The sequence below is a fragment of the Lactuca saligna genome, chromosome 2, assembly GCF_052625555.1.
Source record: "Lactuca saligna cultivar CGN05327 chromosome 2, ASM5262555v1, whole genome shotgun sequence".
NCBI lineage: Eukaryota > Viridiplantae > Streptophyta > Magnoliopsida > Asterales > Asteraceae > Lactuca > Lactuca saligna.
In genome coordinates, this window is record NC_136418.1 from 107,553,629 (window position 1) to 107,571,611 (window position 17,983).

General features: G+C 35.6%; 1 protein-coding gene across 1 annotated transcript; it reads right to left on the reverse strand.

Moving 5' to 3' along the window:
- Nucleotides 1-4,232: 4,232 nt before the first annotated feature.
- On the reverse strand, nucleotides 4,233-8,060 carry LOC145031325 (uncharacterized). Its single transcript, XM_078979858.1, has 3 exons — nucleotides 7,309-8,060; nucleotides 4,705-6,686; nucleotides 4,233-4,596 (listed from the first exon to the last, which is right to left on the reverse strand). Exons 1-2 carry the CDS (start codon nucleotides 8,024-8,026, stop codon nucleotides 4,741-4,743), a joined length of 2,664 nt encoding a protein of 887 aa, XP_078835984.1. The 5' UTR covers nucleotides 8,027-8,060; the 3' UTR covers nucleotides 4,233-4,596; nucleotides 4,705-4,740.
- Between the last annotated feature and the right edge of the window lie 9,923 nt (nucleotides 8,061-17,983).

Genomic DNA, 17,983 nt, shown 5'->3' on the forward strand with positions numbered 1-17,983 from the left:
GGAATTGCATCAATTCACTTTTGCCTAAGTAACTAAGATTGGGAATTTGAAAAACATTTAGTTACTTTGTATTTCATTATACTTATAATGGAAGGTTTCGTCCTATCCTACCCGTTCGGCTAACGACCCTCCATTAGTCAAGAGTGCGGTGGGTAAGAGTGGATACCCATTCAATCGCCATTTTATAGGCAATTTCCTTAAACAACCCTTATAGACCAGCTTCGTGAATGAGGCCTACTAACGGTAAGACTGACTTTTACTCATACATATACATAATGTTAGACCTTTAATGTTATATATATAGTATACGGTGTATTTTACACTTTTAAAATACTATATGGTTAACTTTAACAATTACACTTTTAATTCAATTAAATGGTTAACCTAAACTTTTATGGATTTATTAATTAATAAAACCATAAGGGTGTGATTTGAATTTTTCAAAACATTTCTAGGATTTTAGAATTTAACATTTCTAATTAAACCTTTAATCAACTTTTAAATTCCAAAACTTGAGGGCAAGTTTTGAAACCTTTTTTCAAAACATTAGGGTTTTAACTATTTAAATTTGAAAACTCCAAAACTTTTCGGTTCAAATTTAAACTATAAAACCTAAAGGGGAAAATATGAAACCTTTCATAACAACAAGGATCAAATAACAAATAATTTTAAATTAACATTTAATCACATAATTATCCATATTTGATTTGTTTAATGATTTCTTGCAAAACAATTTATCAATTTACTCAAAATAATTAATCAATTATCTTATAAGGAAACAATTATCTTGTTAATTGATAATTATCTTTAATTAGATCAAGAATATAGTCATATATATCATAAAATCGGATTTATATTGATCTAACATGATAAGGTAACTATCCATATGCAAAAACAGCAAGAAATCCTGAGATAAGCATTATCTGACGAGTTGACTCGTCGAGTCAGGCATGGACTCGTCGAGTCTGCATGGACTTGGCGAGTCCAGCCTCCACAATCCAAAAAATCGAATTTTTCAGTTATACAATGCATCAATACAATTGAAACCAAGCTAGGCTCTGATACCACTGATGGGTTTTGGTCATAAGACATCCTATGTGCTCATACAAACCCTAATGCTTGGATCTAGGTTTCTCTATTGTACATGCTTTGAATCCAAGACTATAAACCCTAATTCTAGCATGCAAGTAATCATATTAACATGTAATTAGGTTTAAGATCATACCTTGATTGTTATGTAGCAATAACAATCCCAAATCTCCTTGTATTGACTTTGGAATGCTTAGAGTCACAAGTGTCACTCCTCTAATGGTTCACAAACACCATAAGCAAGAGGATGAAGAGGAGAGAGGTTGGAGGCTGCCAAAAAATGCGTGTAAACCCTTACACGAACATTAGCCACGTTTTTGAGCCTTAAGGGGTCTTTATATGGTTGGGCTATTAGGGTTATCTAACAAGGAAACCCTAATTTGGATGCTTAAGCCCTAAGCAACCCATAGACTCCTTTTGTCAAGCCCATGGACGATTTCCTTATGGGTTTCCCATTAGAATTCGTCCATCCCTTAATACAAGGCAATCCATGGCCCAAATTGCAATTATCTTATAATTACAATTCCAGTCCCTTAAGTTTAATTAATCTCTTTTAGTTACAAAACTAATTACCAATTAATTATTGACTAATATTAATTAAACAATATGATTTCTCCTTTAATATATTATTCCCATAATATATTAATAAATCATATTTAATCCTTACTCTCCATAATTCATCCTATCAAGTTGCTTTGGTGAAGGCAACCCAAAAGGACCATGCACCATCGGGTTAAGTACATACCAAAATAGTTATGGACTTAGACACTAATCCAACATGTGGTAGCACTTAAATTATCACAATAGATGGTGGGAGCCGTAGAGAGATGATAACCGAGCTCTTGAAGAATATTTGCAAGCCATTGAACCTTGGTTGTGGCAGATGTGACCGCTCGAAATTCAGCCTCTGTTGTGCTTCGGGCTAAAGTGCTTTGGCGTTTTGAGCTCCATGCTATAGGGTTAGAACCAAGAAAAACTATATAACCAGTGGTCTTCAATAAGTGTTTTTGTCATCCGCCCAGTCGGCCTCTGTGAAAGCATGCAAATTAAGAGCCGAGCCTTTTTGTAGTAGAAGAACCTTAGAGTTTGTACCTGGGAGGTAGTGAAGTAAGCGTTTAAGAGCCATCCAGTGCTGAAAGGTAGGAGCATGCATAAATTGAGAAATACTATTCACTATAAAAGCAACATCTGGCCTAGTAAGTGAGGGGTATTGTAGCTCGGGAGAGGGATATGTTGGGGCACCGGTAAGAATGAGATTTTTAGAGTAGGTAATACTGGTGGAAATGGGTCGACAATCACTCATTTGTCTTTGTGACTGGTAATAAAGTGTGACCGGAGGGTCTTATATGCTTTTGTTGGGTTACGTGATATTATGCATTTGTCTTTGTGATTTATGTTGTATATTATTTTGTGCTTTAGTGGTTAGGATCGGAGGGTCCAACCCAAGTTGTGAGACCGGAGGGTCCTCACTTAGATACATGAACCAGAGGGTCTTTATGAGATATAGCCATGAGAGGCTAATTATTTTCGTATGGTATTTTGGGTAACTCACTATGCTTCGTGCTTACCGTATTGTGTGATATGTGTTCAGGTACTTCTCAGGATTGCAGGAAGGCACCGACTTTATTGTACACACCAGTTAGAGATAATGATTTTGAGGATTCTGGGGTTTTAATAAACATTTGTTGAATTGTGTTTCAACAGCTAATACATTTTGTGGTCTTTTTGGAAATGTGATATTGAGTTGTGTGATTTTAAAAATGAAAAATTTATTTGAAAATTTACATTGTTATAGGATAGAAGCCCACGCATGGAAGCCGATGTGGCATCTAAAAGACTAGTGAACACCACCCCATGGGTTGGTGGCTTGGGTGTGGCGTGAGTGCAAAGACTGGCCAAGATAGCCAATCAAAAATAATCAACAACAGTAACATGACTTTCATCTATTTTCTTTTTAACTGTAGTTACATATATGGTCCCTAAAAATGTATCTTTGTTTCTCATTATACCATTATATTTATCTTTAAATTAAATTAAGCTTTTGGCTCTCTCTCTCTCTCTCTATATATATATATATATATATATATACACACACACATACATACATATGTTTTAATTAAGTTTTTATTTAATTTAATCATAAAAAATAAAAAATAAAAAAAAAAGATAATGGTGAAGTCGTGACCATTTCCTATGTGTAGTGGGTTGGTGGCGAAGTTGACATGGAGCAGAGGTGGCACCACTTTTTCGGTGGTTTGGTTGTGACCACTCCCCACAGCCTTAATGTGTATGTTTTTACACACACTTTCCTAAGTAGTATGTACAAGATCATACACATTAAGTTTTTGAAAACTTATTTCAAAGTGCTATTAACAAGAATCTAAGGATCTGATACCATTGTTGGATAATAAGGTGTTCTTCTTCTTCATAAGAAAATAGTTAATTAAAAAGAAAACAAATAAGCATTTAAGTCAAGAACATATATAATTAAACATTAGATCATGATTATTTCTATTAATAGAAACCCTAACCCTATAAAGAGGTTTACGAAATGCCTTTAACAAATGTGAATAAGATTGAGGAACTCAAACAAGAGTCCTTTGATAGGATCATAACCCTTAACCAGCAAACAAGCAAGAATCCTAGCTTTGGAGACTTGAAAATTTTGACCACCAAGAAACATGTGTTTTGTTTTCTTCAGGTTCTTGTTACCCAAAGATGAGGAGAGGAAAAAGGGTGGACGACTTTATGGTTTTGAATAGACCCTTGAAACCCTTATGTGTGAGAATATTATCATTTCTAAATTTGAATCAAGGATAATTTATTTTATTCGTTAGTAATTATCCTTTAGAATTAACTATTTTGTATTCAACTAATTTATATAAATCTTTTAAGCATAATTATTTAGTTTCCACCAATTAATTTCTAAATATTAATTAACAATTTAAAAAATAGTAATTAATTACAATAACTTCCAATTATTTTTAGACACTCATTAAATAATAAATTAATTCCCTCTTAATTTGTTTGTTAATGTTTTTATCTTGGGTCAAGTGGGTAATCCATATAGGCTCATGTAATTAATTTGGATACCAATATGTTGTGTAGGGGCCATATCTCCAACAATATAAGAGTCCAAAAAAGAAAATGAGAAGATTACCCCAATAATATATAAAAATAAAAAGAACCATCAGTTATCCTTTATACAATAGAAATAAGAAACATGAAAAGAAAAATATTAAAGCCACAACACTCTTATCACCCTCTTCGGGCGACAAACAATTGCACTTTTTTTTTTTTACGTTTCCAGTATATAACCCTTCGAGCTCTTTTTTCAAGGATAAGATGAACCACAAGGATGATGTGGAAAAGAAATACTTGTAACAAAAAGATTGATGAAGTGAAGTGCATCATTTAGGAACTTATTGAAATGGAATGGTTGTCGATGAACAACTTTTCAAACATCCCCTTGAGGAACCTTTTTAATTAAACTTGTACGCAAAAAACCTACATAAATAAATATGATGTTGTTATGGATGTGTCATGTATTTAAAGTTTTGTAATAATGTTGGGAATGTTTCATGATATCAAAAAATAAATAAAAAATATACTTACATGGTTGTATCTTGCAAACAACAAAGTTATGGGAGTCTAATAATTAGTTGGGGGTGGAGGAGAACCATAGATGTATACGGGCGGAAGAGGTGATTTTACTGGTGGAAGGGGAGATATGTAGTGGTAAGGAGGTGGTGGTGACTTAACCGGTGGTGGGGGTGATGTGTAATGGTATGGGGGTGGTGGAGATTTCATAGGTGGTGGAGGTGATGTGTAGTGGTAGGGTGGCGGTGAGGACTTAACTGGTGGTGGGGGAGAGGTATAGTGGTAAGGCGGAGGTGGGGATTTAACTGGTGGTGGAGGTGATGTATAGTGGTATGGTGGTGGTGGGGACTTAACTGGTGGTGGTGGAGAGGTGTAGTAGTATGGAGGTGGTGGAGATTTCACAGGTGATGGAGGTGATGTGTAGTGGTATGGTGGTGGTGGGGACTTCACAGGTGGTGGTGGAGAGGTGTAATGGTACGGTGGTGGTGGAGATTTAACTGGTGGAGGAGGCGATGTGTAGTAGTATTGTGGTGGTGGGGACTTAGTTGGTGGAGGAGGTGAGGTGTAATGGTATAGTGGTGGTGGGGACTTAACTGGTGGTGGTGGTGAGGTGTAATGGTATGGAGGAGGTAGAGATTTCATGGGTGGTGGAGGTGATGTATAATGGTAAGGTGGTGGTGGGGATTTAACCGGTGGTGGTGGTGATGTATAGTGGTATGGTGGTGGTGGTGACTTAATTGGTGGTGGAGGTGAGGTGTAGTGGTATGGGGGTGGTGGAGATTTCATTGGGGGTCGGGGTGATGTGTAGTGGTATGGTGGTGGAGGGGATTTTACCGGTGGAGGAGGTGAACTGTAGTGGTACGGTGGGGGTGGAGATTTCATTGGTGGTGGTGGTGATGTGTAATGGTAAGGTGGTGGAGGGGATTTTACAAGCGGGGGAGGTGAAACGTAATGGTATGGTGGCGGTGGAGTTTTCATGGGTGGAGGTGGTGAAGTGTAGTGATATGGTGGGGGAGGCGATTTCACTGGTGGAGGTGATGTATAGTGGTATGGAGGTGGTGGTGACTTAATAGGAGGTGGAGGTGATGTGTAATGGTATGGCGGTGATAGAGATTTCACTGGTGGTGGAGGTGATGTGTAGTGATAAGGTGGGGGTGGTGACTTCACCGGTGGTGGAGGTGATGTGTAGTGATAAGGTGGGGGTGGTGACTTCACCGGTGGTGGTGGTGAAGTGTAATGGTATGGTGGTGGTGGAGATTTCACTGGTGGTGGTGGTGAAGTGTAATGGTAAGGTGGGGGTGGAGATTTAACTGGTGGTGGAGGCGATTTGTAGTAGTATGGGGAAGGTGGTGATTTCTTAGGCGGTGGGGGTGATGTGTAATGGTACTTGGGAGGAGTCTTCACTGGTGGTGGTGGGGAAGTGTAGTGGTATGGTGGTGGGGATTTTACCGGTGGGGGAGGAGATGTGTAATGGTATGGGGGAGGTGGTGATTTCTTGGGTGGTGGGGGTGATGTGTAGTGGTATGGAGGAGGTGGTGATTTCTTAGGGGGTGGGGGTGAAGTGTAGTGATATACCGGAGGAGACTTAACGGGTGGAGGAGGAGACTTGTACAAGTAAATGGGTGGCGGTGGTGGTGGAGATTTGTAATAATATGGAGAAGGAGTGGGCTCTAGTTTTGGCTTTGGCTTCTCACAAAGCGTAGAAGGAGTCTTAGGAGCATATGCAAATGGTTCAGCCTCAAGGACAACCTCATAAGCATTTTTGGATTTAACCTTTAGCACGGCACCCTTCAAACCACCATGAAGATTTGTTAGAATATTACATTTGGTTCCTTTTGGTGCCATATGAAGCTTAGCGGTACAAGCTTTTGCTCCTCCATACTTGGAATAGTCTAAACCGTCAACCGTAATTGCATATTTGCCATTGATCTTAGTCTTTCCATATGCAAAAATTTCTTTCTGGCCAATAGCCTTGCAAGTAATTTCGACAACCGCACCTTTTCAACACAAATAAAAAAAAAAGTCAACTTCATTTATATTTTCTGGTCCACCTTTTGTAATATACCGGTTACTACAAAATTAAAACATGTTATGCTATGCATGATATGATTTCGGGTATAAATACTTAAATTAAATAAATATTATTAACTGTTATTCAAAATAATCATAAATATATAACTTATAATGTAGCCTTTCATAAAATGAATATGTTGAAACCTTAGCATGGTATCTTTATTTATTTTTATTTTTTTTGAAGTATTATAATTTATATGGTAATGGTATAATAAGTAATCAATATATGATTATATGTCTTAACAAGTTAACTCAAAATTGAAATTTTAGAAAATTAAAGTTTCATTTTCTCGGAAATATACACATCTTTCATTTTGATGTTTTTTTTTTAAATTTTAAAATGCAAGATAGTAAACGAATAAAATCAAAAGATAAGATAGATATTTTCTGAACATTAATTGTCTATATGTCTAAATGTATCGTTAGGTAAAAGAGATGTAGAAAACCAGAAACATAGAACATGGGTCAACCATAAAAGAACATGCACACACATCAAAGTCATATATATAAAACAGTTAAGGTAGTGCGAGAAACTAAAGTTTATACCTTTGAGGTGATGCTTGGCGTGTGATTTAATTGGGTATTTCCAGTCATAGCAGCTGTAGCAGTAAACTTTGCCAACGACCTTTACGATGAGTTTCTTGTGGTGAGGGTAAGGTACGGGGTAGTAGGATTTTGGTGGTGGTGGAGAAGTGTAGTAATAGTGTGGGGGAGACTTTGTTGGTGGCGGTGGGGATTTGTAGTAGTAAGGTGGTGGTGGAGAATGCACCGGTGGAGGTGGAGACTTGTAGTAGTATGGTGGTGGTGGTGATTTAACTGGAGGTGGTGGAGACTTGTACAAATATGGTGGTGGTGGTGAATGCACCGGTGGAGGTGGAGACTTGTACAAATATGGTGGTGGTGGTGAATGCACAGGTGGTGGTGGAGACTTGTACAGATATGGTGGTGGTGGTGATTTTACCGGAGGTGGTGGAGACTTGTACAAATATGGTGGTGGTGGTGAATGCACCGGTGGTGGTGGAGACTTGTACATATATGGTGGTGGTGGTGAATGCACCGGTGGTGGTGGGGACTTGTACAGATATGGTGGTGGTGGTGAATGCACCGGTGGTGGTGGGGACTTGTACAGATATGGTGGTGGTGGTGAAGAATAGATATAAGGATCAGCCGAGACAGCTATAAGGTTAGCAACACCAAAGACGGTTAATGCGATGACTATAGGCCATAAAGGGGCCCTTAACGGGACACCGGTGGTAACTCTCATGGCTCACCCGTAGTTAGAGAGGATGGGGTTGAGGGAGGGAGGTTATGCTTTTGGATATAAAGCTGAGAGGTATAAATAGCAAGTAACACGAAGAGAATATGTCAGTAATTTGTATATTAAAACACTTGTCAACGCTGCCAAGGCCACTAGGCCACATTCTTTTTTTTAAGCGCTCGTTCTCAAGAGTACTCGGACATTTATTTGGGTTGACATTAAATTTATTTTATCTCAAGCTTAACCTTGAACTATTCAATAAACGAGCTTTATATATTTGACTTGTTTTCATTTCAATAAGCAGTCACTGCGAATCAGAATATACACACCTTAATGTTAGACCATGATTTGATTTTACATTGTTTTAAAAATAATGTTCAAGGCATTTAAGGATTGAGACTACTGTGAAGGTTTGACATTCAAAAAGATAAATTTCGAAGGATATGGTTTCTGTGTCTGTATTAAGTGATTAATATAATTCTTTTGTCTGTTTGCGTTTGTACTGGTGCATTTATTTATAAATTGAACTTTATTAAGTGCATAGAGTTTAAATGGAAAAGGCATTGTTTGTATTTATCACCATAAACTTACAAACTTGAGTGCTTATTTCTCTTAGCTAGTGAATAGTAGACCAAGGATAGAGCTATCCTGGGACTCTTTCCTAATTTCAACGTGGTTTCTTTTATAATTTAGTAGTTTACCCTTCAGTAATATATCATATGCTAAAAAAGTTCGAAATTAAAATGTATATGATACATTTTATCACTTGGTAAAACTCCTAAACAAAAACGGTATAAAACATATATACATTAGAAAAGTAGGAAATAAATAACGTTATTTCACATGTCAAATATATATTTATAATATTATCTTTCACATATATTTGGATGCTAATTAAACATAAGAAAACTTTAAGCTGTAAAAGTTGTGATGTACTACTTATAATACACCCTTACGGAGACTCCCATTTTTACTTACTTTCCTAACACATACAAAAAGTGATACTAATTATTTTAAATGGATTTATTTTTTAAAACCATGTGTCATGCTCCTGATGTGTGGTGACACTTGAATGAATTTTCTTAATCAGCTTTTTCTCAGTAAACCCAATTGGAGAGGATTAGTGCGATTGATACGATCAAACTAGGTGCAACACTTGCACTTTTCGAGTGAGTGCCCGCTCCGGTAGAAGAGAAGGAAGAAACTATGAAATTACGGATAATACGTGAAGAAGGAGAAGAAGTTTTAATTGTATTACTTATCGATACAAAGAACATTCAAGGGTATTTATGGTACATATTCAGCTAACTATTGAGAGATAATAGGAATTATACAACAGAATTTGACTGAAAAATACATGTGATAAATTTGATAAAATAAGTTGATGTATATCGGATTATATCTCGATATGCCCCCGCAAGATGGATGATCCAGAGAGAAGACCAAACTTGGATATTAGATATTGAAAGCATGGTCTTAGTAGGGGTTTGGTAAAAGCATCTGCCACACGGAGAGTGCCTTGTTCACCGAGTGAAAAACTGGGTTTGCTGTATATGAAGTTGCACTTAAGTTATCACAGTAGATGGTAGGGATGATTTCCAATGAGTAACCAAGTTCACTAAGTAAAGTTGTAAGCCATTGAACTTTTGTGTCGTAGAAACAACTCTAAATTCAACTTCAGTAGAGCTTCTTGCAAGGGTACTTTGGTACTTTTGAGCTCCATCAGATAGGATAAGAGCCAAGATAGGCTATGTAACCGATGCTACTTCTGTAATTATCTTTGTCTCCAACCCAATCCGCATCAGTGAATGCATGGAGTGTTAGTGGTGAGTTATGACGCAATCTTATTCCGTGATATAGAGGGCAATGTGAGTATCATCATAAGTTTTTGATAGCTATCCAATGGAGAAAACTTTGTGCATGCTAAAATTGTGTAAAGTGATTCATAGTCAATGAGATATCAGTTCTGGTTAAGGACAAGTATTGCAGTGCTCCAACTAGTGTACGATATTCAGTTGGAGAAGGGTGAAGTGAGCCACCTTTTAACGTGAGAGTTGTAGAAGCCGTTATTGGAGTGGAAATTGGTTTGCAATCCCTCATATTGGCTTTTGTGAGAATATGAAGGATATATTTACGTTGAGAAAAGAGAATACCATGAGAGTGAGGAATCACTTCAACACCTAAGAAGTATGAGAGAGTACCAAGATCCTTTAAAGAGAATTTGTTGTAAAGATGATTGACAAAATTTGAGAGATGAGTGGGAGATGACATGTGACAATTATGTCATCTACGTAGACGAGGACGAGAGGAAGTGATGATTCAGTTTTGAGAATGAAGAGTGAGGGATCAAATATGGTGGGTTTGAAAGCAAGAGAAGTGAGATATGATTTTAGTTCAGCATACCAGGCACGAGAAGCTTGGCGTAACTTCTAGATGGCTTTATTGAGTTTGCAAACATAGGTTGGAAGGTCATATTTGACAAAACTATGAGGTTGCATCATATATACATTTTCATGAAGGTGTCCTTGCAAAAAAACGTTATTGATGTCCAGTTGTCTAAGAGGCCAATTTTGAGAGATGGCTAAGGAAAGAACAAGACGTTAAGTTTTAGGTTTACGGACTGGACTAAAGGTCTCTCTGTAATCGATTAGTGGACGTTGATGAAAACCCTTAGCAACAAGATGGGCTTTTAATCTATCAACGGGGCCATCTAGTTTGTATTTAGTTCAGTAAATCCAATTCCAACCAATTAGATTTTGGGTGTGAGATGGTGGTACAAGGGACCATGTTTGATTTTTTTTGAAGTGCATTAAACTCTTCTTGCATGGCAGAACAGCATGAAGGATTTTTGAGTGCTTGTGAAATAGTGTTTGGTTCGGTGGGATATGGAGGTTCAGATGTGTATTGTTGAAAATCAGAGTTGGAGTATTTTGGGTTAGCTTTGGGATTGGGCAGAGTAGTTATTTTAGAATGGGGAGGAGTATCTTCGATGTTGAGAGAGGGAGGAGGAGGTTGGATAAGTGAAGGAGCGAGAGGAGATGGTGGGGATGCAGGGGAGGTTATGGCAAAGTATGTTGGTTGGGGAAGGACCAGAGGTAATATAAATTGAGAAAGAAAGCCATTGATTTTGATTAGTTACATTAGGAGGTGGGTGGTTGTTGCTGAGTTTTGAAAATGGAAACTCCTCTTCAACAAAAATGGCATGGCAGGCAATGTAGAGTATATAAGATTTTGGATCATATGTATAATCGGCACTTTGAGTTGGTGAGTATCCAACAAAGACACAGGAAGTAGATCTAGGATGAAGTTTATGTGCGGAGTAGGGTCTTAGCCAGGGATAGCATAAGCATCCAAAACATTTTAGCTTTACATACTTTGGTTCTTTTGGAATAGGCATTAGAAAAGAGACAAGTAATGGAGAGTGGATGTTGGTAAGCGATTGATCAGATAGGCAGTAGTAGTGAATGCAAAAGGCCAAAATGTAATAGGGATGCTAGCATGAGAGAGGAGTGCTAGTCCAGTTCTGGCAATGTGTCTGTAACGCCCGTAGATCCGGGCTAGTCAATTTAGAGATAATAAGGGTCGAAAACAACTTTTCGACAAAAGATCATTTAGAATAAATAATCTTAACCAAGTTGTAGAATATGTCTCATGAGTTCCGTACATATAAAGAGCGCTGAAATCCGAGTTATAACGAAGAAGTTATGACCTGTCGAAGTTTAGCGACGGAACCGACACGGCACCGCGAAGACTTAAATAGTGAATTTATGATAGAGCTTCTTTTAGCCATAGTAATCTAAATGAAAGTAGTAGAATATGTTAACCTGAGAGCGTCCATAAAAAAACGCCCAAATCTGACTTCATATGAGGAAGTTATGATTTTTCGAAGTTTCGGTTTAGCGGTGTACAGCCTGAAGTTCGAGTATTAGATCGAGCAGTTTTTAGCCGACACAACCTAAACGAGAATCGAAGATCTCATTATTAGTAGCGTAACGATAAAAAGACAGATGAAAATGGACATTGGATAAAGAAGTTATGAGAATTTAACGGACCAATCCTGTTCCGGCCTGTTAAAAATATAACTTTAAAAATAAAGTCAAAATTAGCCGACGGAGTCTAAACAAAAGTTGAAGAGTACGTCTCCACCTACGCTTGGATATAAAGAACGTCAAAAACGGAGTTCGTATGAACAAGTTACAAATTATAATAGCATATTTACGTATTAAAATAAAGTATAAATCATATATACGTACACATATATATACATATGTATATATCATTAGAAAGGTATCGACGACGCGGTCATTATAAGACTAATGTTGAGTTCTTTCGACATTAGTTTAGTAAAAATATCGTTAAATCTATTTAAAATAGTATTATAAAGGGGTGTTTAGTTGTTTATATAACTAAAAGACCATTAAGTAATTATGGAGGGTAGTTTTTGTAAATTCAATTACTATAAACAAGAGGCTTGAGCTCTTATATTTCTTGCACCATTCTCTTGATTCAAAAGTCTTTCTCTCCTTATCCCCCGAGCATTTCGGTCCCTCGTGATTCGACTTATGTTTCTGTAGTTTTTAGTATAGTAAGGTGAGCGCTGAAGCGCTGCACGAATCTTTCTTAGAAAGATTCAGCGACGAAGTTCTGCCCCTGCAGAGCCTGACTCCTAGCTAAAATCCCCTTGTAAGTAAGCTATGCTTACCCTATTTTAATATAGCTTATATTTAAAATTAATATTGCTATTATGAAATTATAATAAATATTTGAGCTATTATTATGACTTATATAAGTGTCGTTATAATATCTTTTTAGCTACTTGCGGTACGGGGAATCTGGTTTAAAGGGCCGCATAGGGTTGTTGGATTTTAGAAGTGTTATATGCCAAAATGGTCCTGCCCTCCGGTGTTTTATGTCTGGCCCATGTCTGTACATAGTGGTTGGAAAGTATTGTTTAAACGCTTATATAATAATAATAATAAGACTAATAATTAGTCACGGTAAATATTAGACTAAAATCTAATGGTAATAATACTAGGTTTCATCAAAGGAAATTATTTTAAAGTAAACGAAGCGTTGTCTGAGTACCGAGTCACCACCTTCTCAAGTGAGTGCATGGTCCCTTTCATCTTACACATAGATATGAAGTATTTTATTATAAATTACGTGCTATGTGTGCATATTGTCTGAATACTTGCTGTCTATGTTGGTGAAAGATTTTTATACATGTTTTAAATGATGTAAACTGTATAAAGTATTTTATATCTACAAAATATTTTGGGTAAAACATGGGTAGATGAATGATGAAGGATAAAAGTTGAAATAGAGGAACATTAGTAGCATGGGCCTAGTGCCCTATAGGTATACATTGGCAACAGTGGACCTAGTACCCTATAGATGAGCACTGGCAGCTGCGTCACAACCCGTAGATGTTTTAGATCTACAGTAAACGTCCTAGCAGCTGCGCTCTAAGGACACTATCGACAGCTGTGCCTAATAGGGAGCCTTATGACCATGACAGTAGCCTTTAAAGGTCAATACCGGCAGAAGCGCCTCATAGAAAATGTCCCAATTCTGGCAGCTGCGCCTAAGTGACAAGATTAGCAGCTGCGCTTGACCAATGTGTCATTGGCAACAATGGACTTCATGTTGTTTCCTTAGGATGATCCTTAGGAATGAATGAACGAGAAATAGTTGATTCTTAGGGTAGACCCTTAAGAATAAAGAAGATAATGGGGATGGGTAATTGGGTTGATTGTTTGATTATTTAAACATAATAATTATATTATTGTGGGTTGAAAACCTTATGTACTCACCAGGTTTCCCAACCTGACCCACTCAGTTTATTTATATCACAGGTGTTGATATGAAGTCACATTACACTGAGAGATTTAAAAGAGATGTAGATCACTAGTGTAAATAAATGTAAGTTCTGTTTATGCTTATGTTTCTGTATTGACGATGACATCCCAAATGTTTTAAAAGTAAATAAAAATATATTTCTTTAGAAATGATTTAATAACGCGATTATCATGTTTTTTTGGGAACAAATTCCGCAACATTTTTATTAAAAGAGATACTCTGATTTTTATAAAGCATAAACAAAAATCGGTCTTTTCTGGCCGTGAAAAATGGGGATGTCACAATGTCTATGTCTTCTGTCGACACATCCATCATGCTCAGGTGTATGTGTTGATGATTTGAAGTAGGTGATACCAAATGTAGAAAGATGATCTCGCATCTTTATGTATTCTCCACCATTATCAGAGAAATCGGCTGGATTTTGGTGTTAAAAAAATTTTCTACCAGTAATTGGAAACGAATGAATATCACTAGTGAATCAGATTTCCTATTCATGTGATACAACCATTTATATTTGATAAAATGATCAACAAAGATAATATAGTATTTGAAGTGATCAATAAATTCGATAAGGGAGCACCATACATCCGAAGATAAAAGATAAAAGACCTAATGGAGCATGAGATGTGAGAGATGAGGCATGAAAGGGTAAGGGATGACTTTTATTGATTTGAAAAGAGTTACAATTGTCAATAGTACTAGAATTAAACGAAAGTAAAGAAGATAATTGCTTGAGGACTTTATTTTGAGGGTGCCCCACACCAGTACGAAAATGACCTATAGACTCACCAAAAAATTGTGATCATATGCATATAGTGACATTTTATTTTTTCACTGAACGTGTGACTAAAGGTGAAGCCATCATATGGGTCTTATGGTCATTTTAAAATATAATTTATGTATGATATGAAAACTTGTGGCCATATTATAAAAATGTATCAAATGTGTGCGGAATTTTGTTCTTTAAATATCCAATATTGTAGCGTTAAACCGTCAATAGACACATTTATATGGTAATTGTGGTGACTGTATATCACAAACTGGTGACATTCATGATGTTTTAGTGTAGTTGTTTTCTTTTATATTGTCACACAATTTAAATTTTGTTAAGACGATTGTGTATCTTTTGTAAACATGTAATTACGGTGTGCATGACCATGTTTGCTAAATGGCTGACATGTAATTAATTCCATATGTGGAGACTTGCTAATAATTAGTCACAAAAAACAATCAATTTTTGTGACTATAGCCTATCGTATAGAGACACACAATTAAGTGAAATACAATCATAAGTATTATAAAGAGACACATTTTGTTAAAATTAAGGACTATGTGGTATCGTCTTAAGGCTATTGGGTATATTTTAGATACATATAATTACGGTGAGCATGACCATGTTCGGTAAATGGACACATATAATTTCTTTTGTAAGTGATGATTTGCTAGTATTTAGTCACAACAACAACCAATTATGGTATTCATTTGCCACATAAATTGTTTTTCATGTTGTCAATGTTTAACTTAGTCACAAAAACTTTAGAATAAACATCAGTTTAAAAAAACTATCGACTCATAATTCTTGTATATTATGACTATTGTTAACCATTTAGCCACATGTTAAAAAAATGATGTAAAGTAACCATTGTATAATTTTTGAGAGATTGAAAACCTATAAAACATGGTCAAATTTATATTAAATCCACTTTAATTTAATATTTATTGTTACTTTTTCTACATTGTAGACACATCAAAATAATTTAAATTAAAGTAACCAAGCCCAAAAATATGAAACAAAAGCAAAATTCATTATTTGATATTAGTAATAATTGAAATACAAATCCATATATTAAATTCCTAAGTAAAATACCAAAAAAAAAAATTGTCCTGATTTCAAGAATTTAAATAATGGTAAAAAAAATCGAACACATCATAAACAAAAACCTAAACATAACTAGGCATTCTTCGTGTTTATATTGCTCCTTGTCTTCTTGAGAAGGGCATCAGATGATATGTAAGTTGGTTTCCTTTTCTTTGAGTTTTGATGTTGATGTTCTTGATGTGATATAATTTCTGGTACCTATAACAACATTGAAATAAAAAATGAGTTCATCAAAAACTTAGTATACTACTTTATGAAGAAAATAAAGTGTAATGCACAAAATAGTGAACATAATTAAACAAACCTTTGACTTGGTTTGCACAAGGTATTTTGGCCACGGAACAAAACTTTTATATACATCCTCAAGAATGTGAATTCTTCAGTTGTATGGGGTAGAAATGCATGTTTTATTAGCACTTCATCAACGAAAACTCTATAGAAATCATCTTGTAGAGAAACTCCATGAATGAATTATCTTTCTGATAATAAGTGAACGGTACCACGAGCAACAATGTTCCTTTTATATAGATATGATAGACTATACTTGATTGGCTACAATGATAAGTAATATTAGAATCAGAAAAAAAAGACATAAATGTATATTCAACATGTAAAAAAACTGACCAGGTGAAGGGGTTTATTTGGTGAAACTTTTGGTATTCATGATTGATAGTGGCAGTCTTAGACTCAACAGCTTTCCTGGTGGGTTTTGTATTTTCCTAATATAAAATTTTAAGACATATATGTAAAATTAAATTTTAATATAAACGATAAATTAAAATTATTGAAAATTGTAAAGTTATTATATACTACTGTTGTAGATTTCATTGAAATCAATTGTGTATCGGGAATTGCAGTTGCAGAGTTGGTTTGAACTTATTTCTTGGTGGGTTTTGCATAACCTAAATAAGTTAAAGTCCAAAGTGAAAAATAAAAAATTAGTACCAAAAAAAAGTATATCAATGATGATAGTGTAAGATGATAACATACTGGTGTTATAGGTTCTGATGGTTCCTTGGTTTTGAGACTAATAGGAGTCGTTTCACTACTTTCAATGATCTTCTCACTTGAAATACCCTAGCAAATATTAAAAAACATGGAAAATGTCTAAAAGAAATGCAATTTACAAGTAACATTTACAACAGATGTTGCTAATATGATTACTTACAACTGTATGAGATAAATTTGGAAAGTCAGCTCCTTTTGCATTAAGATGAGCCAAAACTAGCTTTAGTGTTTGATCTTGTTCATTAACCTTTGTAGACAAAGCCTTGAGTTCAGCATCTTTTTTCTCAAGCTCAAGTTTTCCATTATGCAGTGCAACTTTAAGATCTTTGATTTCTTCCTTAGATGATCCTTTATTGCGAGGAACATTGAAATATCTGTTGTAAGTAACTCCTATAGCGACACCCTTTAAAAATCCGGCCTTTTCCTTGCCAAAAACTAAGGTCATGGCATCCTTGCCTGGTTCAACATTTACTTGTACTTCTTTTATCTGATTTTCTTGTTCCATCTAGCACACAAAATATTAATAATTATTGTCCTAATAAAATTAATTAAAATCTTTACAGTAACAGTAATAAAAAAGTTTATTGAAGTTTCTAGTTTATCCGCCATGAGTTTAACATCTTCATCCTTAAATTCTCCTTTACTTTCATGTCCTTTACACCACATAATTTACATTGGGGGCATTTCTTCCTTTGAAATCACTTTCTCTTCAATCTTGATTAAAAAAATTAAATTGTAAAGAATATAAAGTAAAATTCTGTTAAGTACAATGCTATGAAGGTAATATAATAGGATCATATAGCTAAAAAAAGCTTACCAACTTCCACCTAAGAGTAGTATACCGCCTCGTCCCATCCGATCAGCATACTTTGACATCTTTCGCACTTTGATAGTCTTTTGTGACACAACCTGACAAAAAAAAAAAAAAAATTTTCATGCACTTTTTGGTAATTTTATGATAAATAAATGAAGAAGTTTTGGAAAAAAACTTGTAACATTAAACTATTCAGAATGCGTATATGTCATGAATTTGTTCCAATCATCTTTTTTAGTAATTATTGCACGATATCGAACATGGATTTCTCCACGCTTTTTGGAATTGCCTAGATGTGGCTTGATGTAAGTTGTATACAATTTCCTTATGGAGTTTCGTAGAAGGATACCAAGTCTATTCATCACAAATTGTTTTCCAGTTTCATCAACTTCAAAATAGCGCT